This window comes from Vanessa atalanta, chromosome 5, assembly GCF_905147765.1.
Source record: "Vanessa atalanta chromosome 5, ilVanAtal1.2, whole genome shotgun sequence".
Taxonomy (NCBI): domain Eukaryota; kingdom Metazoa; phylum Arthropoda; class Insecta; order Lepidoptera; family Nymphalidae; genus Vanessa; species Vanessa atalanta.
The window spans coordinates 6,648,018-6,670,626 of NC_061875.1; the positions used below are offsets into that span (position 1 = coordinate 6,648,018).

The 22,609-nt window shown below is 30.9% G+C and overlaps 1 protein-coding gene across 1 annotated transcript; it reads left to right on the forward strand.

Annotated features, from left to right (window-relative positions):
• The first annotated feature begins 19,001 nt into the window (after window positions 1-19,001).
• Window positions 19,002-22,259, forward strand: LOC125064011 (putative ATPase N2B). Its single transcript, XM_047670774.1, has 7 exons — window positions 19,002-19,581; window positions 19,663-19,857; window positions 20,000-20,241; window positions 20,533-20,707; window positions 20,786-20,935; window positions 21,067-21,183; window positions 21,389-22,259. The coding sequence occupies exons 1-7, from the start codon at window positions 19,189-19,191 to the stop codon at window positions 21,512-21,514; spliced, it is 1,398 nt and encodes a 465-aa protein (XP_047526730.1). The 5' UTR covers window positions 19,002-19,188; the 3' UTR covers window positions 21,515-22,259.
• The last annotated feature ends 350 nt before the right edge of the window (window positions 22,260-22,609 follow it).

The window sequence follows — 22,609 nt, forward strand, 5'->3', positions numbered from 1 at the left end:
TGTATCGCAACGTGGTGTATGAAAACTTTTTTCTTATCTGTATTATTATCAATATTCTGTTATTGATAATAGTAAACAGCTTATTACATAATACACTGTAATAAACTAATTATTTTTATGTTATCTGATCAGTTCATAACAATAAAGTTATCTGATCAGTCCATAACAATAATATAACTAATCAAAGACATAAATATTCAATGACGTTTCTGTAATTAAAACTAGAGATGATCACAGACTGGCAAGAGCCCAATCAAATCTCAACGTCAAACTCCAGATTTCCCAAATGATTAAATCTCATTAAAATTAATTTTATTAAATTAAAAGGCCTCGGTATAAAGGTCGATGACCTTAGCAAAGTATCTCAACAACTAAATTATATATTTTAGTCAAATACTATAGACCGGGAGATGATGACACAAAATACTAGGTCATTTGTACCAGTATCCACCATTCTTCAGGGGTCTAATTACGTAAAGGCAAAAAGGAAAATGATGGTCATAGCGCTCGCACCGGCGGCCCAATCGAGTGGGCGTTAATCGAACGCGTCGGATAAATAACGAGTGTCGAACGATTTGTTCCACAAAAATGCTTGTATTTTCAGATAGTCGAAAAAAAAAGAAGTAGGCGGTAGCGTAATGCCATACTTCTCGGGTGTGACTTACAGCCCGCCATACCGACGCGAATACATTAATTTAAATAAAACAATTCAACCATAGCCATTCACGAAAATCACCTTGCCATACTTTTCCGACAGTTCCCAATGGCCGCCATACCACTGCAAAGGAGTAATTTTTTTTTCGCCAAACGATTTGTACCACCCTGAACCTTTTTAACAGTTCCCTGTATGATCATAAATAGAAGTCTGATAATGCCATACCTGTGGGAGGTGGCGAATGTGAACAATATTTTTTCAAAAACCTAAGATTTTATTCGTAATTCGAACTATTTTTATAGTACATATAAAAATATGGCAAACCAGCTGGAAGCCTGATGGAATGCGACTACCACTATCAATGGACCTCTGCAACATCGGGAGGCTTTCAGGTACGCAGGATTTTAAAAATGTGTATGCTCGTTTCTTGAAGGTTACTAAGTATTATCAGTTCGGAAATACTGCTGGTGAAAGCTAGTTCTACAGATTGGTTATGTGAGGCCTGAAAATGCCTTAAAAATAGAATGCAGAGTGGTCCAACATCTTTACGCAAAGTAAAATGTTTAAGCAGGTCGGAAAGGAATTGGTCGACGTAATACAAACTACTGTGTGTTGATGGATACGGTCAAATGAAAGAAGTTGATACTGAGGAATTCCCGCCTAGAGGTGAAAGTAGTACTCCATATAAGGCCGAATTTACACCATTCGGATGCAATTCGAAGGTATACAGCGTTACACTACCACTAGTGTGACCGAACGACCATGGACAAGACTAAAATCATGTCTAACGTTTGGACGTTACACCCGTTAACATCGCGGGTGTATAAAATCTTATCGTAGATACTAAGTATCATAAATAATTAATATATAAATAATCCCATAAATAATTATTACATTTATTAACTTATTCGGCATATTCCTAAGAATTAATACACATTTTGTATGCATTCATTGAGTTCATACATTCACGCATCGTTCATCGGAATAAGCTGAAATTAATATTGTTAGTGTTAGCACTTGCTTGAAGGTTTTAGTCAATTTATCGAACTATCTTACTTTGCAGATAAATTATATTATTTTAATAAAGTTCATTCATTGCAACGCAAACTGGATATTAGCTAGGTAATTCATTCCACATGATTTCTTCCACTAAATGTTGGAAACGATTTCTCACTTTAAATAAGTTGTCGAAAGGTCCAAAAAGTGTCGGTAAAAAAATCGTAACCATTTTTTTGTGAGAGTTAGGCGCTCTTTTCTGCTATGATTACCCTACATATAGGTATCATAGAACATTATTACTAGTGTTTTGTATTTTTTTATTGTTTACATAACTAAACTATATAAATATTATGTACGTGAACAACTATCGCTAAAAAATTGATTATGAGTACAGGATGAAAAAGATATACATGCTCAGATAAATTATCCGACAATTTAAATTTATTTAAAAAAAATAGGTCATCGTTCTATCGTCAAAAAACACTGCTCTAAGAAAACGATCAATTTTAGTAGTACAGTTTAGTAATAGTACTTATTAACAAAAGATTTTATATTACAATTTATTTTTGACTATAGTCTGATTCTACAAGTATTACATATAGTATATTATGTTATATAATTATATAGACTATAAACGTTAAATCATATTGATAAGATTCAGGTACTTTAAAATAGTCGTCAATGCTTACGCTATTAAAACTGTATCCGTGATATATTTTATGATTATTATAATCAGAATTAATTTTATATATTTCTTGTTATTTTATAGAGTAGAAGCCACATAAAAATAATATAGTAATTAATGTTACCTTTTATTCTTCCCAAATTTTAGCCAAAACACCTAAAACTTGTTTTATAAGATTTCATGAAAAAAACAGCAAAATATATTTTATATGACACATTTAATTCATTTAAAAGCATCTGCTTATAACTAAACTAGAAATAAATTTTGTTTATTACGAGAACTCCGGAATTCCTGCGGGCTACATGTCAGTCTGGAATCAAATAAAACCAAGAAGGTTTCATCAAAATCGGTGCAAATAGATACATAGTTACTCTATTCAAAAATCCTTCTTCCATCTGCCAATTTAAATAGTGTAAAAATTCACTACGCAATTATTTATCTTTAATTACTTGTATATAATTAAATCGAACTGGTTGTGGGCATCGGAGTTTTTGAGTAGAATTAAATTCACGGGTTTTTGGATCGGTATTTTAATGAAGTACTTATTATTAGAAGTATTAAGTATTTTAATTCGATATTTAGTTTGGTATAAAATATTTGATTATAGCACTATAATCTAAACTATATTATTGATACATATAAGTTTTGATTATGGTTACATTATATTGTAAAATTTTCCAAAATTCAAAAATTCCGAAACTGCAATGTATTTTTTTTTTCAATGAGACAATCATGATAAATTTTATAATGATTATTTATTATTCAGTTATAAATAAAACATTTCTTATCACATATTCTATTGTTCATTCATAATAATTCGTTTTGACTTTTGGCTTACAAACCTTCAGCTGAATACTGGCTAAATCTGTTTTTGATGGTGTTTAATGCTTCTTATAGTGGCTATGGTAATAATCAATGTAGGTAACTATAGCTACTTGTATCATTTGCGTTTCCTTTTTGTTTTTATTAACATGAAAAATTTTAACAAATAATTTTTATTATTTTTCCACGATTATGGTACTTTTATATCAATTTTGGAATTAAAATAGATCTACCTAATATATATAAAGTTGCTAGACATGTGGCAAAATTTTGCACCTTGCTTGTTAGAGATAGACGATTTGCACCATAAAATTCATACTCGTATGTTATTGAGAAACATTCTTGAGAATAAACGTACAACACTAAATCTTTTCTTTAGTGAAACGTCAAAATATTTATAAATTCTGATATAAACGAACTACTTCACATGCTAGTTTCCAGAATAAAATTATTCTTAAAATAAATATAACTTGCATGTTCATACATTTTTCAGCTTTAAGAAAAAAGAACAAGATTTACCAACGTTTGATTACATAAACTCGATATTTTTATCTATTTAATGTAACAATTTGTGTATTTGTGCTAATAAATTACATTAAGCTATAAATTAAAATTAAGTAAGGACTTCTCGCGTATAAGAACTGTACTGAATAAAATAGAGGCATGGGGCGGGCGGGGAAAAGTCTTGGGCGCATTTTCTTGTTTTGAGAGCTTGCAGCGTGCAGCGCAACGCTCGAGCGGCAGCGGCAGTTGCGTGATGAGTCACGCTTGGAACACGCGGGCGGGCGGCGCGGTGCGGGCCGGTGAGGGCGCGGCGTGGCTGCAGCAACTCCGCGCGCAGTGTCGCACGCGCTGCCCGCGGTCGCACAACGCTACGTCGCTCAGCCGAGCTGCCCGCGCCGCCTCCCCGCTCTGCCGCACCACGCGTGCGCTGGGAGCGTCGCGCGGGCCGCGGGCCAGGCCCGCGAGCCTGCTGCTGTTCGCCGCGTGGCTGGCGGCTGTCGCCGCCGACCTCGCATGTCCACAAGAACCTCCGGCGACGCACGTCGTCTGCTCTTCCTGTCGTTCGTACGAGAACGCGCGCGAGCACAGTTTGCGAGTTATTCGAGAAAGCTTGCTTGCCAAGCTGGGTTTCGCGCAGGCACCAAATACAACTGGACGACAATTACCGCGAGTGCCAGCAGATCTCATGGAGCGGTTCGAGAGAAGACCGCCACCGGCAGGCGTGCAGGCTGATGCGCCAGCACTCTCGCGCACCTTTGTCACCCATACCGAGCAGGATGACTTCCTCGCTCGCACCGATAATGTTCTCGTATTTGCCCGTTAGTACCTAATAATTCGTAATTGCCTACCTTATTATAAATTTACTATGCTGATCGAGCCTAAATTGTATGGGTAAATTAGTCATTTTTGATGCCCCTCATATACTATTTTATAACATTTCCATAAAACTCTTTATAAGCTGTTAATTTCAATAAGTGTAATAATTATATTAGGTACAGTAAATTTTATTGAATAATTACTATTTTCTGTGAATATTTTTGTTCAGTGTCTTGTGTGACCGATATCATAAACGACAGAAGATTATTAAGATAAGTGTCTCTCTGTAGAGTTATCTACAGTAATTGTCAGTTAAGATTTTAGGAAGTACCGCGGAGTACACGTGCGAAAAACTATTCGCTTAACATGGTCTTCAAAGTTCATTGACAGGCACGTGTGAAGCTTATAAGTGAGTAAGGCACTCCGTGATCGCATCACGCACCGCCAATTTTAATTAGAAAAAAATCGTATTGAATCCGACATAGCATAGGCGCTTTGCCATTGTCTCTACGTAAAGATTTTATCGCGGTCGCCTAAAACAACCGTTGAATAATAATTTATATGAGACAGAACAAGTTTAACTGATTTCCACCGTTTGGTAAAATTTTAATATCTGAAATTTCAATAAAATCCTACTAAGCGTGAAATATTAGATTCGAAGGTAGTCAAAAAAGTTAGGATACGTTAAAATTAATTAATTCAAACGAAAAGAAACGACTCCGTTTGACATGGACGAATATAATTCAACATGACTGATAATAAAATAAGAATTTTATTCGCGTTATCACAATGAAAAACAAAATTTTTAACAAATTGTATTATTGTTATTTTCATTCTTATTAATTTTTATTAGGTTTTTCGAATGGATGTCGGTAATTGTTTAACGTAATTGTTTGTAAATATTTTCGATAATAACGAAAACTTATAACTTTAATTATAGTGTGATATATACATTAATTTATTATTTAAATTAAAGAATTATAAAATATCGTGTAACAACTATAAAAGTACTCGTACACCCACAAAATACTTCAAAATGTTACGTATTGATATGAGTATAAAATTTCACTTTGTAAAACGATATTTTAATGTTGCATACAAAATCAACAGAATACAAGAGTAAATATTAATTATTATTTTTAGAATACTTATCAAAGTCGATACTGTAGTTCTTTTGATAGGTCACCCGTACCGAATGACAGACTCAATGCAGATATCGCATTCTTCGTTCGTCTGTCAATATTCCCTAAGAAGTAAATAATACAGGATTTTTAGTATACACATCTTATTATCTCGTAAAAAGTTTAATATAACACAATTTTTGTTATAAATTCGCACGTTCAATATACGACACAGCAACTTTAAAGTAATATTTTATCAGTTGAATAAATAATTCGAATGTGGGGTGAATATGAATGTTTTTCTTTGTGTGCTATTATATGTATTATAGATTACTGTATTTTATAGTCTATATTTTTATTTAACAAACTATAAGACTCGTGGCCGCCACCACGAGCCTTTCAGCGGGTTTAATAAAAATATATGATTATAAGGAAAGAAAAAGTGATTAGTATGGTATATTGATTATATTACATATATGAGTATATATTATTTTAATTAACTATACAAGTTCACTAAAAAGAAATATATATTTTAGAGGTTAAGTAAAAGCGATAAGATAAAATGTATACAAAGTCACAAGTAATAGCGGTAACAAGACGATAAATATTGTGTTAAGAAATGTTCTGGTCTAAATAAATAAATATCGGATTCTTGGTCTAAAGTTCGGAGCCGGAACAGTGGTGTCAACGTGTAGGCGTTATGTGACGACTCTCTGTCTGCTGTCCGTGCCCGCCAAGGAACACTGCCCTCGACTCGTAATCGACTTGCAAACGTACCGCCTCCATTATACTGGGTGACACAATTTCTGAGAGATTACCTAATAATCTACGTACGCTATCTCAATTTTGACCACATCTATGTTTTATAGTAACAGCCATTATTCTGTTGATATATATTTTAAGAGGAATAGGCCTACTGGGGATACCTCTATAAAAAAAGCGCATCATTGGTTCTTACCTCAAAGGTGATGTGGAAAAGGAACCGTCTTAACATTATTTTGTAAGTATTTATTAATAAGAAGATATGCGCTTGATTCTTCGTATCATATTCGTTTTGTGTGTTGTTCCTTATAAAAATATCACGGATATATACCTACATTTTATTCGTGAGAAGCATTAACGAACAACTAGTTATATTACAAAAAGTAAAAGAAGAATATCATTCACCAATAATTATTAACTAAATATAGACAAGATATAACTGACAAAAGACTTAAGACAAAAGCATAGTCTTGTCTTATAAAAAAAATATTGTAATACATTTTGCTGTTACCCGCCCGCTTCTCTGGGCATTAAATAACCCGAAAGAAAGGGTGAAGAAATACTATTAAATATTAAATTAATAAAAAAATAAGACTATAACCATCTACAGACGATTCATCATAGTATAATACCGACACGTGTATAAACAAGCTATCTGTCCCGTCTTTACTCGGGTACACGGTATACATACACACAGTACACATAGTTTACACGGTATACTTATATTGAAGAACAACCTTTCAAACAATTTTTTTTTTAATCGAGTTTCTTCTCGGACGTACGCTAAACAACTCACCATAGTCCCATCGGAGGAATGTTTTGAGAACGCCTAAAGAACACATTTTTTATCTATACTATATGTATATAAGTATGAATATATATATATATTTCCATCACTTTATACATTATTTGATCTGTTGTCGTTATTCAATAAAAACGAAATACCTACATTGTAATCATAACCATTGTTTACTGTTAAATAGCAACTAACCGAAAAGGACATCAACACGATTAATTATAATAACTTACTACTATTTCTATTTTCCAATAATAGCCATTTAGGTTATCGCAATATTGAATCCTGCACATTAGCAATTAGTATAAAATAAATTGCAGTTTAACAACTAGAATCTTGTGTGAATATGTATAAAATATGCATACATTTAAAAATAATACTTTTCCTTGTTTGATAATCATATTTCGTTCATTTTATTAGTATAATGACATTTACCCAGGAAACTAAATTATTCGCTAAATTACTTAATGCGCGTAAAGTTTATCAAATTACTTATCATTTAAAGCGAGGACATAGTACCACTGTAGCGCATATTAATAGATCTTGTGGTTTTTTTTTGCTAGCGCGTATCATGAAATGGTTTTCAAGTGAGCAAGATCTACACGATATAATTATCGCAACATTTTTATTTTTATCAAACAGACACACTAGTGTCAGAACACCATCGCCTTTATTTTGCAATTTATTTGAAATGTACGCGTTTTAAACAATAATAGTCTTGTTTATAAATGTGGAAATGAAAAAAAAAATGCATAATTATAAAAATAACCAATACATCCTCTCTTGAATTTGAATTAAGTCGATTTGTAGTTTGTACTTGAGATTTTAGTGTAATATTTAATATTGTAACAATCTCTACATAGTATTTAACAAAGTCGAGTCCCGTCTTCTGTACGAGACGCTAAGATCTTTTAAACTACGCAACGGATTTTAATGCGGTTTTCATCAATAAATAGATTGATTCAAAAGGAATATTTATATGTATATATATATAATACATGCATATTCTAGTAAAGAAAAGACAATAATTTTAACTTGCCTAGCCGGAAAGATCAATTAATAAGAATTTGTCCAAAAATTTCAGTTAACTAAATTTATTTTATGGTGTTTTTATTTAATCAATTAGTAATATAATACGTCCATATGTAATAAAAAAAAAAATTATATAACTTTCATCGCGATTAAAACATATATGGAGGCTAAAATTCTTAGCGGTGAATTTGTGCCCATTTGCGTGTGCGCAATGCGTGTCGACGAGACGGTCGGCCATTTGTAGCGATCGATTGTTTTGGCTGCTCGCAGTCACCTTAATTGCTCGGAATCAAGCCGTCTCGAGCTTTTGCGGAGTCCAGAAATTTAAAATCACAGAGAAATTTATTATTTGTATTAAACGTTTGAAAATAATGTATGAAACTTTTATAAAAATATAATCAGTAAGACATTACGTAATTAATATAATTTGCTGTATAACAAAGGAAAAAAATATTAGTCAAAAATATACTAGATAAAGTAGTACATAGTATATAATTATTTTTATTATGCTTCTTATTTTACAATGAAAAGGATTATTCGATAATTTAAGTAGCTTACTGATTTACATGTTTTAAATTATTGTTTTTTTCTTGTATTAATTTAATTTATTATAATTATATTATTAATTAATTTCTGAAATTAAAGACTTATTCTTAAACAATTGCGGCGGATATATTAAGAGCTTATGCAAAGAACATCCGCCATTATAGGAGAGTTGCGAATATCCATAGAGTGTAAGCTTGAATGCAAATCTCGATTGCAGCTGAACCCGCATATCTCGACCACCCTCAAACTATAATAAAAGATCCATTCAACTTTGGTCTGTACCGTTTTAATGCTAAATTGGTGATATGATTATATCATAATAGAAAAAAATTATAACTGTAATAAATAAAACAAAGAGTGTAACTTGGTAGTTGCAAACAATAAGCTGAGTGTGTTCATGATTTTCTATTCACTTTTTTCGAAATAAATGTCTTTTAGATCCGTAAATCGTAGCCCATAGATTAGTTAGATTTAAAGTTATACAATGACAAACAAGAAATATTCAGATGATAGAGGTTACTTTTATTTACTTTTGTATTTTGGTAGTTTGTATAGTCTCTTCCATCTACGTTAATAAATCTTAATTATTTGAAACACGCCGAACTAACATAAACGAATAAGTTAAATAAAAATTGCTCTATTTATATTGATTGGTTAAAATACAGTGGACAGTGCAAACCGCATCAGGCACCTTGGTAGCAGAGGTTGTTAACCGGGACATTAGACAGGTCGCAATTGAGGCCAGTGTGCGAGCGAGTTCAAGAGCAATTTAGGTTCCGTAGGTCAGTTCGCCGAAGGTAACCTTGACTTTGACAATAATATTGTTTATTTCGATTATCTCATAAATCAACATAACCCACGAATTGTAAAGATGTATTCATTTCTTGCGGTAGACGTGTGTAAACAGTGATGAGTTATTGTGACACGTTAAGCATATTTGAATTAGTAGTATTTATTAATACACAAACCTCTAATGTATAATTACAGTAGATTTATGTATGAGATTATAAATATGAATTCTACATTTAGGATTAGTATTTAACTAAAGATATTTTAAGATTTTAAATGTTTATTTGAATCCTGTCTTAATTTACTTATATAAAAAAATTAAGGCTAGGTTGTTTAAATATATACGAAATGGTATATATTTAACATAATATACATTAGATATATAATATATATCTAATGTATATCTGATATCCATTAGATTAAAACTTTGAAAACAGTTTAATTGCATCTATATGATATAACAATACGAATTTGTGAACGTCTCGTTCAAGTATTTATTATGTATAAGTTATATGTATATTTATATATCAAATATATTGTTCGTATTTGACGAATATAATTTGAGTAAAAATTAATATATTTATATTTGGCTCTTTGCTCTCGTTAAAGGTTCACTGAATGAATAAAGACTAGAACTTGCAGTGCGCACATTTATTTCTTATGCTTTTAAAGACAACGAATACTCACATCAAACAGTTGTTCACGTTCGTAAATTACACTTACATATTTATGATTAACGGCTCTTGTAATGGGCTATATCTTTTGAAAATAGCACGTTTGTAAAACAGTCGCGATGAATTTCCAGGAGACAGGACAGGGGGTCAGACAGAAAAAAAAGAATTGGTTTTTAAATTAAGCGGACGGAGACGCAAGGCTGTCGGTCGATGTCTTTCTGTTGGTTCTGCTTTCATTCAGGGCTGTTTTATGATTTTTTTTTATGAATCTCCTGTTACTTTTTAAGGATTTTTACGAATTTCCTAATAAAATATTTTTTCTAGACATAGGTAAAATAACATAATGCACTTTATAAACGCTATATAGTATTTAGTGCTCTTTGATTATCATCAGGTTTAATATCTATATTGATAATATTTTTTACAATTCATATGAAGAATATTCCTCCCTATTTAATAAGCAGGAATTCCCCATATGCGATAAACTGCTCGATCAACAACAAAGTAAGAAAAACAGGCCTCTTGATGGTTTTTTTCGTAAACTGTGTTTGTTTGTTATCTCTTTTATCTCGTCGCATCCCTGTCGAACAAAAATAAAAAGAGGATGTCACGATAATGCGTGATTGCTGATTGCAATATATTATGCACTTATCGTATGAATGCACCGAGGACGACGATTTCAATTTGACCACATCCTCCTTTCTCAAGATATTCTCATTATTATGGCAAAGTGGAATCATTTTTTTAAATCTCTTTCAACAATAAGAGTAAATTTATTCATCGTCACTTACGATAAGTGCACATATTTGCATTTCCTTTGGTCATGCAGCTTGTTATTGTCATCGACGAACTCTTAAAATAGGTATGACCACAATATGACCTAAAGTAAATTTTATCCTTCGTAAAAAGCATTAACTGTTTGTCCAAAGTAATCTGATATCACCAATTATGTAGTAATTATAGTTTTCTCTTAATTATGAATTATTAATAATTACATAATATTCAAATACATAGTTCAGTCAGTATTTACGTCTTAATTACTTTTAATATAATGTAGCTTACCAAGGAGTTTTTTTTTATACATTTAAGTATATCGCTACATGAGTATAATTTAAATTGCTATCCCTAGTTGATCACTGTTGTTATTTCTTGCTAATTTTTTACTAGAAATTTTCGATTTATTTTTATAGTGAAACTGGGTACTTAACCGGCTTTGCTTGGGTATAATAAGGATACATATATAGAATTACAATCAGATGAATGGTTTAAGAAGGCATCGAGGAGAGTAATTAATTTTATTTAAGTATATAGGCTCGTGGTTCATTGGTCTAAAATTCGATTATCATTTACTTATAACATACATTGGTTTGAAAAATAGGATCAATAGGCTTATCTGAACGATACCTTGTCATTATTACAATAAAAAAATTAAAATGTCAAAAAAAGTCATGATTTTTACATACTTTGACATGATTGTTGTTTCGCACGTGACATAGGCGAAATAATCTGTGCCCTCTTGGCACAAATAAAAGCGAAAAAAAAAGATTGCTGTATCGTCATTCTCATACGACGTACTAATGCATCAAACGCGTGTTTGTGAATTAATTTTTTTTATAAACTTCATGTATTTATTGGGTCCTACTAATACTATAAATAAGAAAGTTTGGATGGATGGATGTTTGTTACTCAATCACACCAGAATTAGATAGATTAAAATTAAATTTAAAATATTCTTCAATCAAGTAGGCTCATAAAAGCATTTTGAATCGTCATAATACGGTGTTGAATTAAATTTAAAGTTAACACTCCTTCGGAAATTAGATTCTACTGTGAAGAACCGGCATGACACTTTTCACTTTCCAACATTTTAATTACAGAGTCAGTAAAGTACAATTAAATTTTCATATATCTAATAATATTATAAGTATATATAATAGTAATATGTTTTAGTTATCAAGGTTTTTTTAACATGAGCATTAAATTTGTTGATAAGTCCATTTAAAAATAACATGATCAGTATTATAGTTTAGTGTAGTACTTAGGTTACTTTTTATTCCGAAAAACTGTATCTGCATAGCCCCACACTCTCAGACGCTGGGGAAGCCTGAAACTAAATATGTTTGATACTTTATATAATAAAAATATTTGCTTTCTGCGCTCCTCATTTTCCATATAAACTTTAACTATGCCAAATTTGATAGACCTCCGTCTGCGTAATTGTCATTATTAATACTACATTTTTGCGTCAAGTATTATATGTGATCAATTATTTAATCAAGTAGTAATGAGCGACTAGAAAACTGCGTACCTCACTCACAAAATCAAAGCAAAGAGTTTAGGTGGAAGACCAGTAAAAACAATATATCTTGTGTGAAGTAGCCAACGACTTTTTATTAGACTGACCCGAGGTTTGAACCGAGAACGGTGGGATCTATAACTTAATTGGCTTGCTGTTAGATCTACTAAGCAATTTAATGTATCCACGACATAATACATTACTACGTGTATAAAAGTATAAATTCATATGAACAATGTGTTCCGACTCTATATACACTTGATAGATAATTTAAGCTTAAGCTTTCTGAAGGGCAGCTTCAGCATACGCAATGTCTAAAAATCTTTCCTTTTTTTTTCGCTGGAAAAATGCATTACGCTTTTCCCCCACAGTTGATAGCAGACATCTACAAACTTTAGTTCTAACGCTTAGACTTATTCACATATTATTAAATACTATAATATATTTGTGTTATTTATTTTTAATTTTTAATATTCATAAAGCAAGTTGCATTGTTGTAGCGGTACCCATTGTGCATTGTTTGATAACATCTTCCCGTTAGTATTGGTATTTTGATATTTTGGTACTTTTATAAATTATTATCACAATCAATTAAATATAAAAATACATTATATAATTATTTGAGAAATCTTACTAATAATATTAAAACTTTAGTGCTACTAATACAATAAATCATGGATTATTTTACTTATCTCATTTAATTTTCTCAACTGTCAACTACGCTAACAAGATCACCATTTGAAAAAACCGCTTAAAACCTCTTTTTCTTTTCACGTCATAATATTAACGTTACAGGTCATCCTGTAACATTAACGTCGCAATTGACGCTAAAATTGTATATAATATGTTGTAGCTCTTTTTGAAATCAATTAGATAATCCCTAGTTTTCATTTCTTCATCAATTCTTATATACTGATTTTGCTAAACTATTAAGTACGTTAGAGTGAGATCTGAAAGTGTCTTCCGCCAATTGCTAAATACTATTTTGAACCTCTACCTCCCGTAAGGTATATATTGTTTTAACTTTCAAGTAATTCTTATTAATAAGAATATGTAAAGTTAATTAAATGTTTATTTCACCTCTTTTGACGAAACTACTCGTACCAACACACCCGGAACATCTTTTAAAAACATGTCTTTTTAGTATTTATGCCACTGTTGGGTGCCATACAAGTTACAGACCTTAAAAGATTATTCTCTGTAAAATGATATGATTTTTAGATGATGACTGTAAAATGATTTGAATGTGCAGATAAAATTTAAAGTAAGGATCAATTCCTTTAGTTACAGTATAGTCTTCCATTGTTCTTACGTAGATTATAAGCGATAAAACTTGACCCTATAGACCCTACATTCGAGATTAAAAGTTTTTGTTCCAGTTTTAGATTACACTGCTATTATTATTTTTTAAACAAATTCACAAGAAAACCGTCGAATATTATACTATAAAATGTAGCCCTCGTGACTTAATTTAAATGGTTTCATAAACTACCATAACGATATAATTAATTCGACACGGTTTCATAACTATATTGTGTAATTAAATATCCTCATGGATTTTCAGACTGGCAAATGGGCCACCTGATGGGAAGTGGTCACAATCGCCGATAGACATTAAAGCACTGTAAGAAATATTAATCCCTTACATCACCGACGCGCCACTAATGCTGGGAACTAAGATGTTGTCTCTAATACCTGTAGAAGTAATTACACTAACTCACTAACCCTTCAAATCGGAACACATCAATACTGTGGGTGCTACTTCCCTTACCCAAAAGTAAACGTTATTAAATATTAAAATTATCCAAGGCATCGATGGTATTTTTAAGCAACATAAGGATATTTTGATGATTAAACGTCTACTGCTTTCACTTATATATTATATTGGGCCGGAGAACAGTATTTATTTAATTCCTTCCCCTTCATGCTTCTGAGAGCGTCGCGCTCTGTTTATCTAATTTTTTATCGTAGAGGATTGTCACTCGCTGAAATCTTTTCACACTATAAATTCAAACAATGTAGGCAAACCTATTTTATCGTATAATATAAATGGACATTTCTGAGTAATTTGCGTATCAACTCATTCACTTTCACAACCTCATCCATATTAAATTTCTTACTGTGGTACATGTTATACGGATTTTTTCCATTTCTTTTATGTAGCATGTCGTATGTGTCACGTTTGGTAATGAAGACCCGTAGAAGATTAATCGGTTGCAAATAAATGATGTTATGAGTAGAAAAGGTCCACAACAGCTAGAGACATATAAATATAACAATACAAATATGACTATAATATTAGTTCATAATTTATTGTCCACTATATATTTTTTTAATTTTGAATGTAAATAATAAACAGAGAGTAAAATAACATAGGACCGCTTGAAACTACATCTAATAAAGCTTTGGAAAATTGAGCTTTTATTTTCATTTTTATTAAATAAATAGTGTGTTGTACGAAATGGAATTCGAGCTCTAGATTAATTTTGACTGTATAATTCGGCTTACAAAGGCAACATAAATAATTAATTTTGTATTTTATTTGATCTGGCGAATGACTTTAAGTTCAATCCATACATTGATTTTTTTATTTGATAAGATTTCTAAATTTTATATAATTATACTTTACAGTTATCAGAATTAAGAATAATTTATAATTTGGAAATTCCGCTGAGGGTACATATAATTTCATCGGACATCGTCATCACCTTCGGTCAGGAGACATTCTTGAATATAGTAATAGTACAGTATAATTCTAGACATTATAAATAGAGACTTATACGAATAGGAGATTAATATGAGATTTGAATAGAGAAATGGGTAATAGACTAAATTTATTAGATGTTTTGATATTGAAATCTTTATGTTTGGATTAATAAAATTAGAAAGCTAAATGATACTTCGAAGGATTAAAATGATTATTGTAAAATTTTATAAACTGATACCATACTCAGACAGTCATTTCCTAAAAGAGTTATTCTATTAATTAGAAACACCGACTGAAATTTATGACATAAATATGTATATTTTAAGGAATAATCTCATCGTTGATAATGGGAAAGTTAGGAACATTCACTTAATATTATAACATTATAAGTTATAATAATTGCCTAGTATTAATTGAAATAAAGTACAAAGCTTAGAATAAAACTATTGGTATATAGAGCAGATAAAAGTAAATACTTTAGGATTTCTGACAATATACTTACTAAGAATGTACAGAATTTTATTGATATGTAGGCAATCGGCAAATTACTCTAATTGAAATGTTAGCTGAAGGATCCGGGTCCTCGAAATTAAAAATAAAAACTAGTAATTCTTATAGAATTATCACAATAGTCATTACAAAATCAATCAAATCAATAGAATTTTTCTATTGGGGATGAATGTTCCGGTGAAATTAAGTTTATAATGACAAAAAAAATAAGTAAGTTCAATTAACAACAATAAAAAAGTTGTATAATTACATCCGATTGTGAGTTGTCCGCGGCTTTGCTCGCGTGGAAATTGGTTATAAATAATTTAACCGACTTATTTAAAGTATTACGTTAATTTAAAACTAGCGTCCGACCGAAACTGGTTTTTACGACCGAAACCGAAACCGAATTTCGGCAACGGTCTCAGTTTCGGCCGAAACCGAAACCGAAACTTTTTTACAGGAATCATGTTTAGAGGGAAAACAGAGAAAACATGATAAAGAAGACTGATAATAATCAGTCTTCTTTAATTTTTTTCTTAAAATCACATAGATTTAAAAATGCGTTAAATAATAACTTCAATACTTATTTTAGTTGTTACCTAATATCTCAATAGTTATAGGTAGGTACTTAATATTTAAGTAATAAATAAAACAATATAAATCACATTTATCTTTAACTCCTTCTAAACTTAATTTGTCATTTTGTATGACACTTCAACAAATAACTATAGCTAAACTACTAAATTATACACTAATCGTAATATTTCAAAACGCGTTGACTTGATTCTAATAATTTAAGCAGCAATTTTAATTAACAATAACAGCAATTTAAGCAATTGTTAAACAATCTTATATTATAGGTATGAAACAATAGTTTAACAACATTTTCGCCTCACAGATTATTCCTTCTGTCTGAATAAATTTGTCGTCGACTCGTCGGTGGAGCTGATAAGAATTTCAGTGCTACCTTCCTCAAAGGCAGAAATGGACTAGAATTCCAGTAAGAATAAATGTCTGCACTTCTCTATAACCTAGGTTCTGACAAGTATGCTTGAATAGTTATCTTAATTTGGGATAAACAATCACTGTTCTCCACACCAGAGGTTCCTATTAAATTACAAGTAGATTTATCATGGGCGTCCCAAAGCCCTTCCGCTTTTTCGGGAGACGATATTCTAGATCATCAAGATGGCTGTGATTCTTCAGAATGGCAGTTTTCATTTATTGTATAACTAACATCGTCCGTGTAAATCCTCAACTGGTTTTCTATTTCTAAGGTGGCAATGTTAACTTCATCAGAATTCAGATATGTGCCTTTAAATCTTGGATCCAGTAATATTGCAGTTATTAGTTCAGGCTGTCCTTTGACGTATACAAATCGTTGATTCATTGATTCATGCAACCGTTTTTTCATGTGTCTCATTATTTCGCTTTCATTTTCGTCTCTAGTTTGCAGCTTCCTTTTTAATAGTGATATCAAAGGAATTGCAAGGGAAATGCATGCGTTATCATATGACAGATCAAGTGTAGCTTCATAAAAAAACTTTAGTACCTCAGTAAGATTCTTTATAATATCCTAGTCCCAACTCACAACAAACAAAATGCATTGCGAACACAAGCTCCTATTATGACCGAGCACAGCGCGGCAACTCCCGAACGTAGTTTCGGTTTCGGTTTCGAGAAACGATGTTAGGCGAGCGTGTATGACAACTTCCGAATTCCAAAATTGCCCGCAACTTTTACCGAAACCGAAACTGCCGCCGAAACTTGATTTTTGGCCGAATCTCGGCCGAAACCGAAACCGAACTTTCGGTCGGACACTATTTAAAACCTCTTTGTAAACCACCTTTGTGGTTCAACTTTCGAGGGCTAGATCCACGAGACTACTCTTAAAGCTCATTCTCGAACAGACTATTTAGAACTTTCCTTGCGAAAAATAGTTTCTCTTAGGTCTACTCCAGCCATTTTAAAGATTTGACCTTGTGCTTTAATAATTGTCATGGCGAAGCAGACGCGAACTGTACGATTTTGAAAGGAAAGGAAAGGTATTCTTAGGGTATCAACGATATTCGTGGAATAGTGTGAGTCGTGAATTAGTGGTTTCCCATCCATCCATCATCCAGTGATAACTGTAGCCTTTATAACATTACGATGGAGGGCCGTTCCTATTAGTCTGATGCCGTTGCATAATTTTGGAGGTCTTAAATCCCCAAGTGACATTATAGGTATGCCAATCTTCTAACTTAAAAAATGATGGACTTCAAGACTAACCTATATAGGAAACTTTAACCTCTATTTCAACCCTTACGGGTAGAATATCCGGGAACGCTTAAATATATATCTACTCATTTCTAATCAGTATCCCAAAATTAAAGTTTCATGTTTCTAACTAAAAAAATGGCGGAATATATACACAAAAAAAAATGGCGGCTATATACGAAATGGCAGCCCCTATTTCACCCATTCGAAGTAGAATATCCAGAAACGCTTAAATACGTATCTACTTATTTTTAATCAGTATCCCAAAAATAAAGTTTCATAGATTATATCCGGGGCTTCATTTTCACAAGAATGTTTGTTTGTGCGAAAAAGAGCTTTTCAAGTTTCATTGCACATACTCTTGCCTACTCACTTCATTCTGTCTGCTTCCTTAGAGCTTTTTCACATTATTCGATCCGATAAAGATGCCGGACGCTAATGCTATATCGGAGGAAGTAAAATGTATGAAATATATATCTGTCTTTCATTATGTTCGATTCGATATCGGATATCGAAGTCGCCACCAATGTGTTGGCGGAAACGTCGGCAACATATATCTGGATTCTTAACCACCTGTAGCGCCCAAAAGTGTTGTCTTTGAAAAATACTCATCGTAATCAATGGTATTTATTTTATCGAAAATATTCATCATCTTCATTTGTGAAGAGAATTAAAATAAACATAATATAATTTATTTTTGCCATCGAATTACCCTTCTCTCAGAAAATTAAAGACAACGTAGAGAAGCTAGAGTTCTTACTTTACTTGACAATTATTTGTTTAGTTAGTAAAAATAAATAATATTTCTATATTAATATTTCTTTTTTTTACTTTGTTTACTTATTGTTCAATAGTTCATATTATTTTGTAGGTTTTTTCTTGTTACCTACATTTCAACTTCCGATCATTTCAAATAATTGTGATAAATATTCGTTTTAGAGGATTTTTAATTTGTGACGCTTAAAGCTATTATGTCATAAAATTGAGGTTGACGTTAATTTGACAACTGAAAAGTTGTCAATTGTCACGAATGACACATTCGAATAATCCGATAATATAAAACAGCTGTATTGTAATTTAAGCTTATTTAATATTAGTATTAGTTGAACTTGTTGAAGACCATCATTAGTATTAGAGAACAATAATTACGATGACGATTTGTATTAACCTGTCAAAATATATTGTACTTATGTAATAATTTTATGAATATTTGTGAATAGGTAATTCTTGATAATGTTTCCAAAAAAATCTTCTTTTCATTTGACATCTTTAACTAAAAGGACTATGAGATATTGTTATCACTGTGCAAGGTTTATATCTTCTAATATTAAGGAAAAACCACTTGCAAATCAAGGTCCATGGAGTTTGTACTCAGAAAAAGTAAATAATGGTGTCCTGAGTAAAGACTCTCATCAGGAAATGGTAGTGCAACATTTACAAGAAATATTTCAAGAAGTATCAGTTTTTCGCAGGCCTGTTATACAACCAAAAATAGGGGAATCCTTTTTTAGTATGTTTAGAAAAAAAGAACCCCAAAAAATAATTGCACCAAAAGGGCTGTATATTTATGGAAGTGTTGGTGGTGGAAAAACAATGTTAATGGATCTATTTTATGAAACCGTTCCTGTATGTTTGAAAAATTTATTTGGATCTATTTAGTTATTAAATATTTATACAAATATAATTAAAACATGTCCTCTTTTTCAGATAAAAGAAAAACTAAGAGTCCATTTTAACTCTTTTATGTTAAATATACATGCAAGAATACATGAACTCAAAATCAAATCAGGCAAAGGAGCAAGTTCTTTTAGAGATGAAGGATCTAAGCCATTTGATCCTATTCCACCCGTAGCTGCTGATATTACTCAAGAGTCTTGGTTGATATGTTTTGATGAATTTCAGGTATGTCTATATTTTATTGTAACCAAGTTTTTATTAAATATTGATTAATTGAATTTGTAAACTGTTTTTTTTTGTTTCACAACTTTATTTTATTCACAAACATTAAAGATAAACATAAGATTTGAATAATAAATATTTATAGGTTACAGACATTGGAGATGCTATGATTTTAAAACGACTATTTACTCAACTGTTTGATAATGGATGTGTTGTTATAGCAACTAGTAACAGGAAACCTGATGATCTGTATAAAAATGGACTGCAGAGATCGAATTTCTTGCCATTTATACCAATTCTTAAAGAGCATTGTAATGTTATACAACTAGACTCTGGTATTGATTATAGAATAAGGGGAACTGGCAATAAGTATGGCAAGTATTTTATGTGAGTATCAAGTTATAAGATGTTAAGAAACAAGACACAAATTTTTTTTATTAGAAGTTAAGAATTACTCATTTTAAAAAAATATCAAATTCTACATAAATTTGAATTTTTAAAGTGTTGTTTTAACTAGAAAATAACAATAGAATCTTTTATTAGAAATTATTAGCCCTTACAGGTAAATGATTAGAAGTTTCAGTACAATTAATTTTACTATTCATTAAAATATATATTGCATACAAATAACAGATCAATTAGGATTTTCATTCATTACATACATTTTATATTTTACAGTAACAGTGAACTTACGGAGGATAACAATACTGTAGATAATTTATTTAAGTTCCTAGTATCAAAAGAGACTGATACTGTGCGGGTAAGAGTGATCAATATACTGGGTAGAAATGTCAAGTTTGCAAAAACATGCGGACGTATTCTGGATTCAACCTTTGAAGAGTTATGTGACAGAGTAAGTTGTTTTATAATTAAAAAATATTGTTTACCAAATTTAATAACATTTTAATTAAATATTCCTTATATTTTTTAGCCTCTTGGTGCTAGTGATTACCTCATAATATCAAAAACGTTCCATACAGTGTTTATAAGAGAACTACCTCAATTATCAATAGTAAAACATAGATCGCAAATACGAAGATTTATAACACTTATCGATACATTATATGACAATAGAGTTAGGGTAAGTACCATATAAATAACAATTTCGTAACAAACACATAAGAATGTATATTGTAAATCTTATGTTATTTTTCTCTAAATGACAATTATCCTGAGTAACTCTTTTAAGAAATACATTTAAATTTATTTTAGGTTGTCATTGCTGCTGATTGTGATCCAAAGGTTCTTTTTAATCTGGAAGATGTAAAGGATCAATATGGGGATGCTGATAGAGCACTAATGGATGATCTAAAAATAACGAAAGACTCGGTAAGACACTACGTTTTAATAGATTATTGTCGTTACTTTTAGTCTTGTTGTGCACATTTGTAGAATTGTATTAATTTTTATAATGGTCTTCGATCTTCGTTATATCTGCTAAATATAGTTGCATTCATTTTGAATATAGTTAAAATGAGAAACATGTCTGCCGAATTTCATGTGTATTATATAATAATAATTTATAACTTTAAAGGACGATGCCAAGGCTGCAATATTTACTGGTGAAGAAGAAATGTTTGCTTGTGATCGATGTCTTTCGAGGATTATGGAAATGCAAACAGATGAATATTGGGAGAAGTGGGGTAAAGACATAAATTAAATCAAGTTTATTGTGTGTGCAAAATTATAACTTTAAGAATTTTTAACACTGTAAATCTAGTATAAATTCTACATTTGTCAGTCTCGACTGTTATTATTTATAAACATGTCAGTGTTTTTTTGAATAATTGAGAAAATTAACTTTTGATGTTCATTTTGATGATTCACATACGAAATTATCTTTTTATTTGGAATTTCCAAAATAGGTATATATTAATCATACAACGTTATTTATCTATGTTATCGTAAAAAACCCATTTTTTTTTTCTTTGAGTACCTACAACGTAAAAATACAGTATGGTATGCATTGATTGCAATTGACTTACCACATGCGATTTTGAAAACAATGTATTTACAAATAGTTGTACCCATGAAAGTATTTTTTTGGGTTACCTGTATTGTACAACATGTATATAAAAGTACATAGACAAGAATTATTTAATGCAAGTGCAGACACCACCATTGAATTTAAGAATAGGTATTATTCTTTGTATCTCAATACATTTGTGTCGTGTAATATAGAATAAATAATATATTTATTAATTTATTAAGTACATTACAAATTGTGTTATATGTTCTTCTAGTATTTACATTACTGTACAGATAGACATACAAGAATAGCAAAACAAGTATGTAGTTTTTATTAAATTAATGTATGTATTATACAGCGTATTTAAGTGTTTTAGACCTAGACATTGTAACTATTTAATACAATAGCACAAATGAAAACATATTGATTGTTCAGTATTAATTAACATTCTTCATATTTTAGCTTTGTTATTTACAAGTTTCTAGAATAAATTTGTAATTAACTTTTAATAATGTTATTAGACGTTCGTAAAAATATTTTCGACTATTTATTAAAGAGAACTTTTATTTTTATATGTATAAATTTATTTTCCTATTAAATGTTATAAAAAAAAATCCACCCACCCATAATTTTGCGTGTTCTCCCTAGTTTGTGTGAAGTATTTCTCGAACGTTTTTTTTTGTTTTGTGATTACGTTTATTAGGTTATTCATTTATGCATAATTATAAACAGTTAGTTGACTACCTAACCTATTGAAAATGATTATTATTAATAGTTAGAAAAATT

Bases quoted from the DNA above. Each gene is read 5' to 3' on its own strand.
- LOC125064011 (XM_047670774.1), top strand. From the start codon at position 19,189: ATGTTTCCAAAAAAATCTTCTTTTCATTTGACATCTTTAACTAAAAGG. The intron at 19,582-19,662 runs GTATGTTTGAAA...CCTCTTTTTCAG, and splicing joins TATTTTATGAAACCGTTCCT to ATAAAAGAAAAACTAAGAGT. The intron at 19,858-19,999 runs GTATGTCTATAT...AAATATTTATAG, and splicing joins TATGTTTTGATGAATTTCAG to GTTACAGACATTGGAGATGC.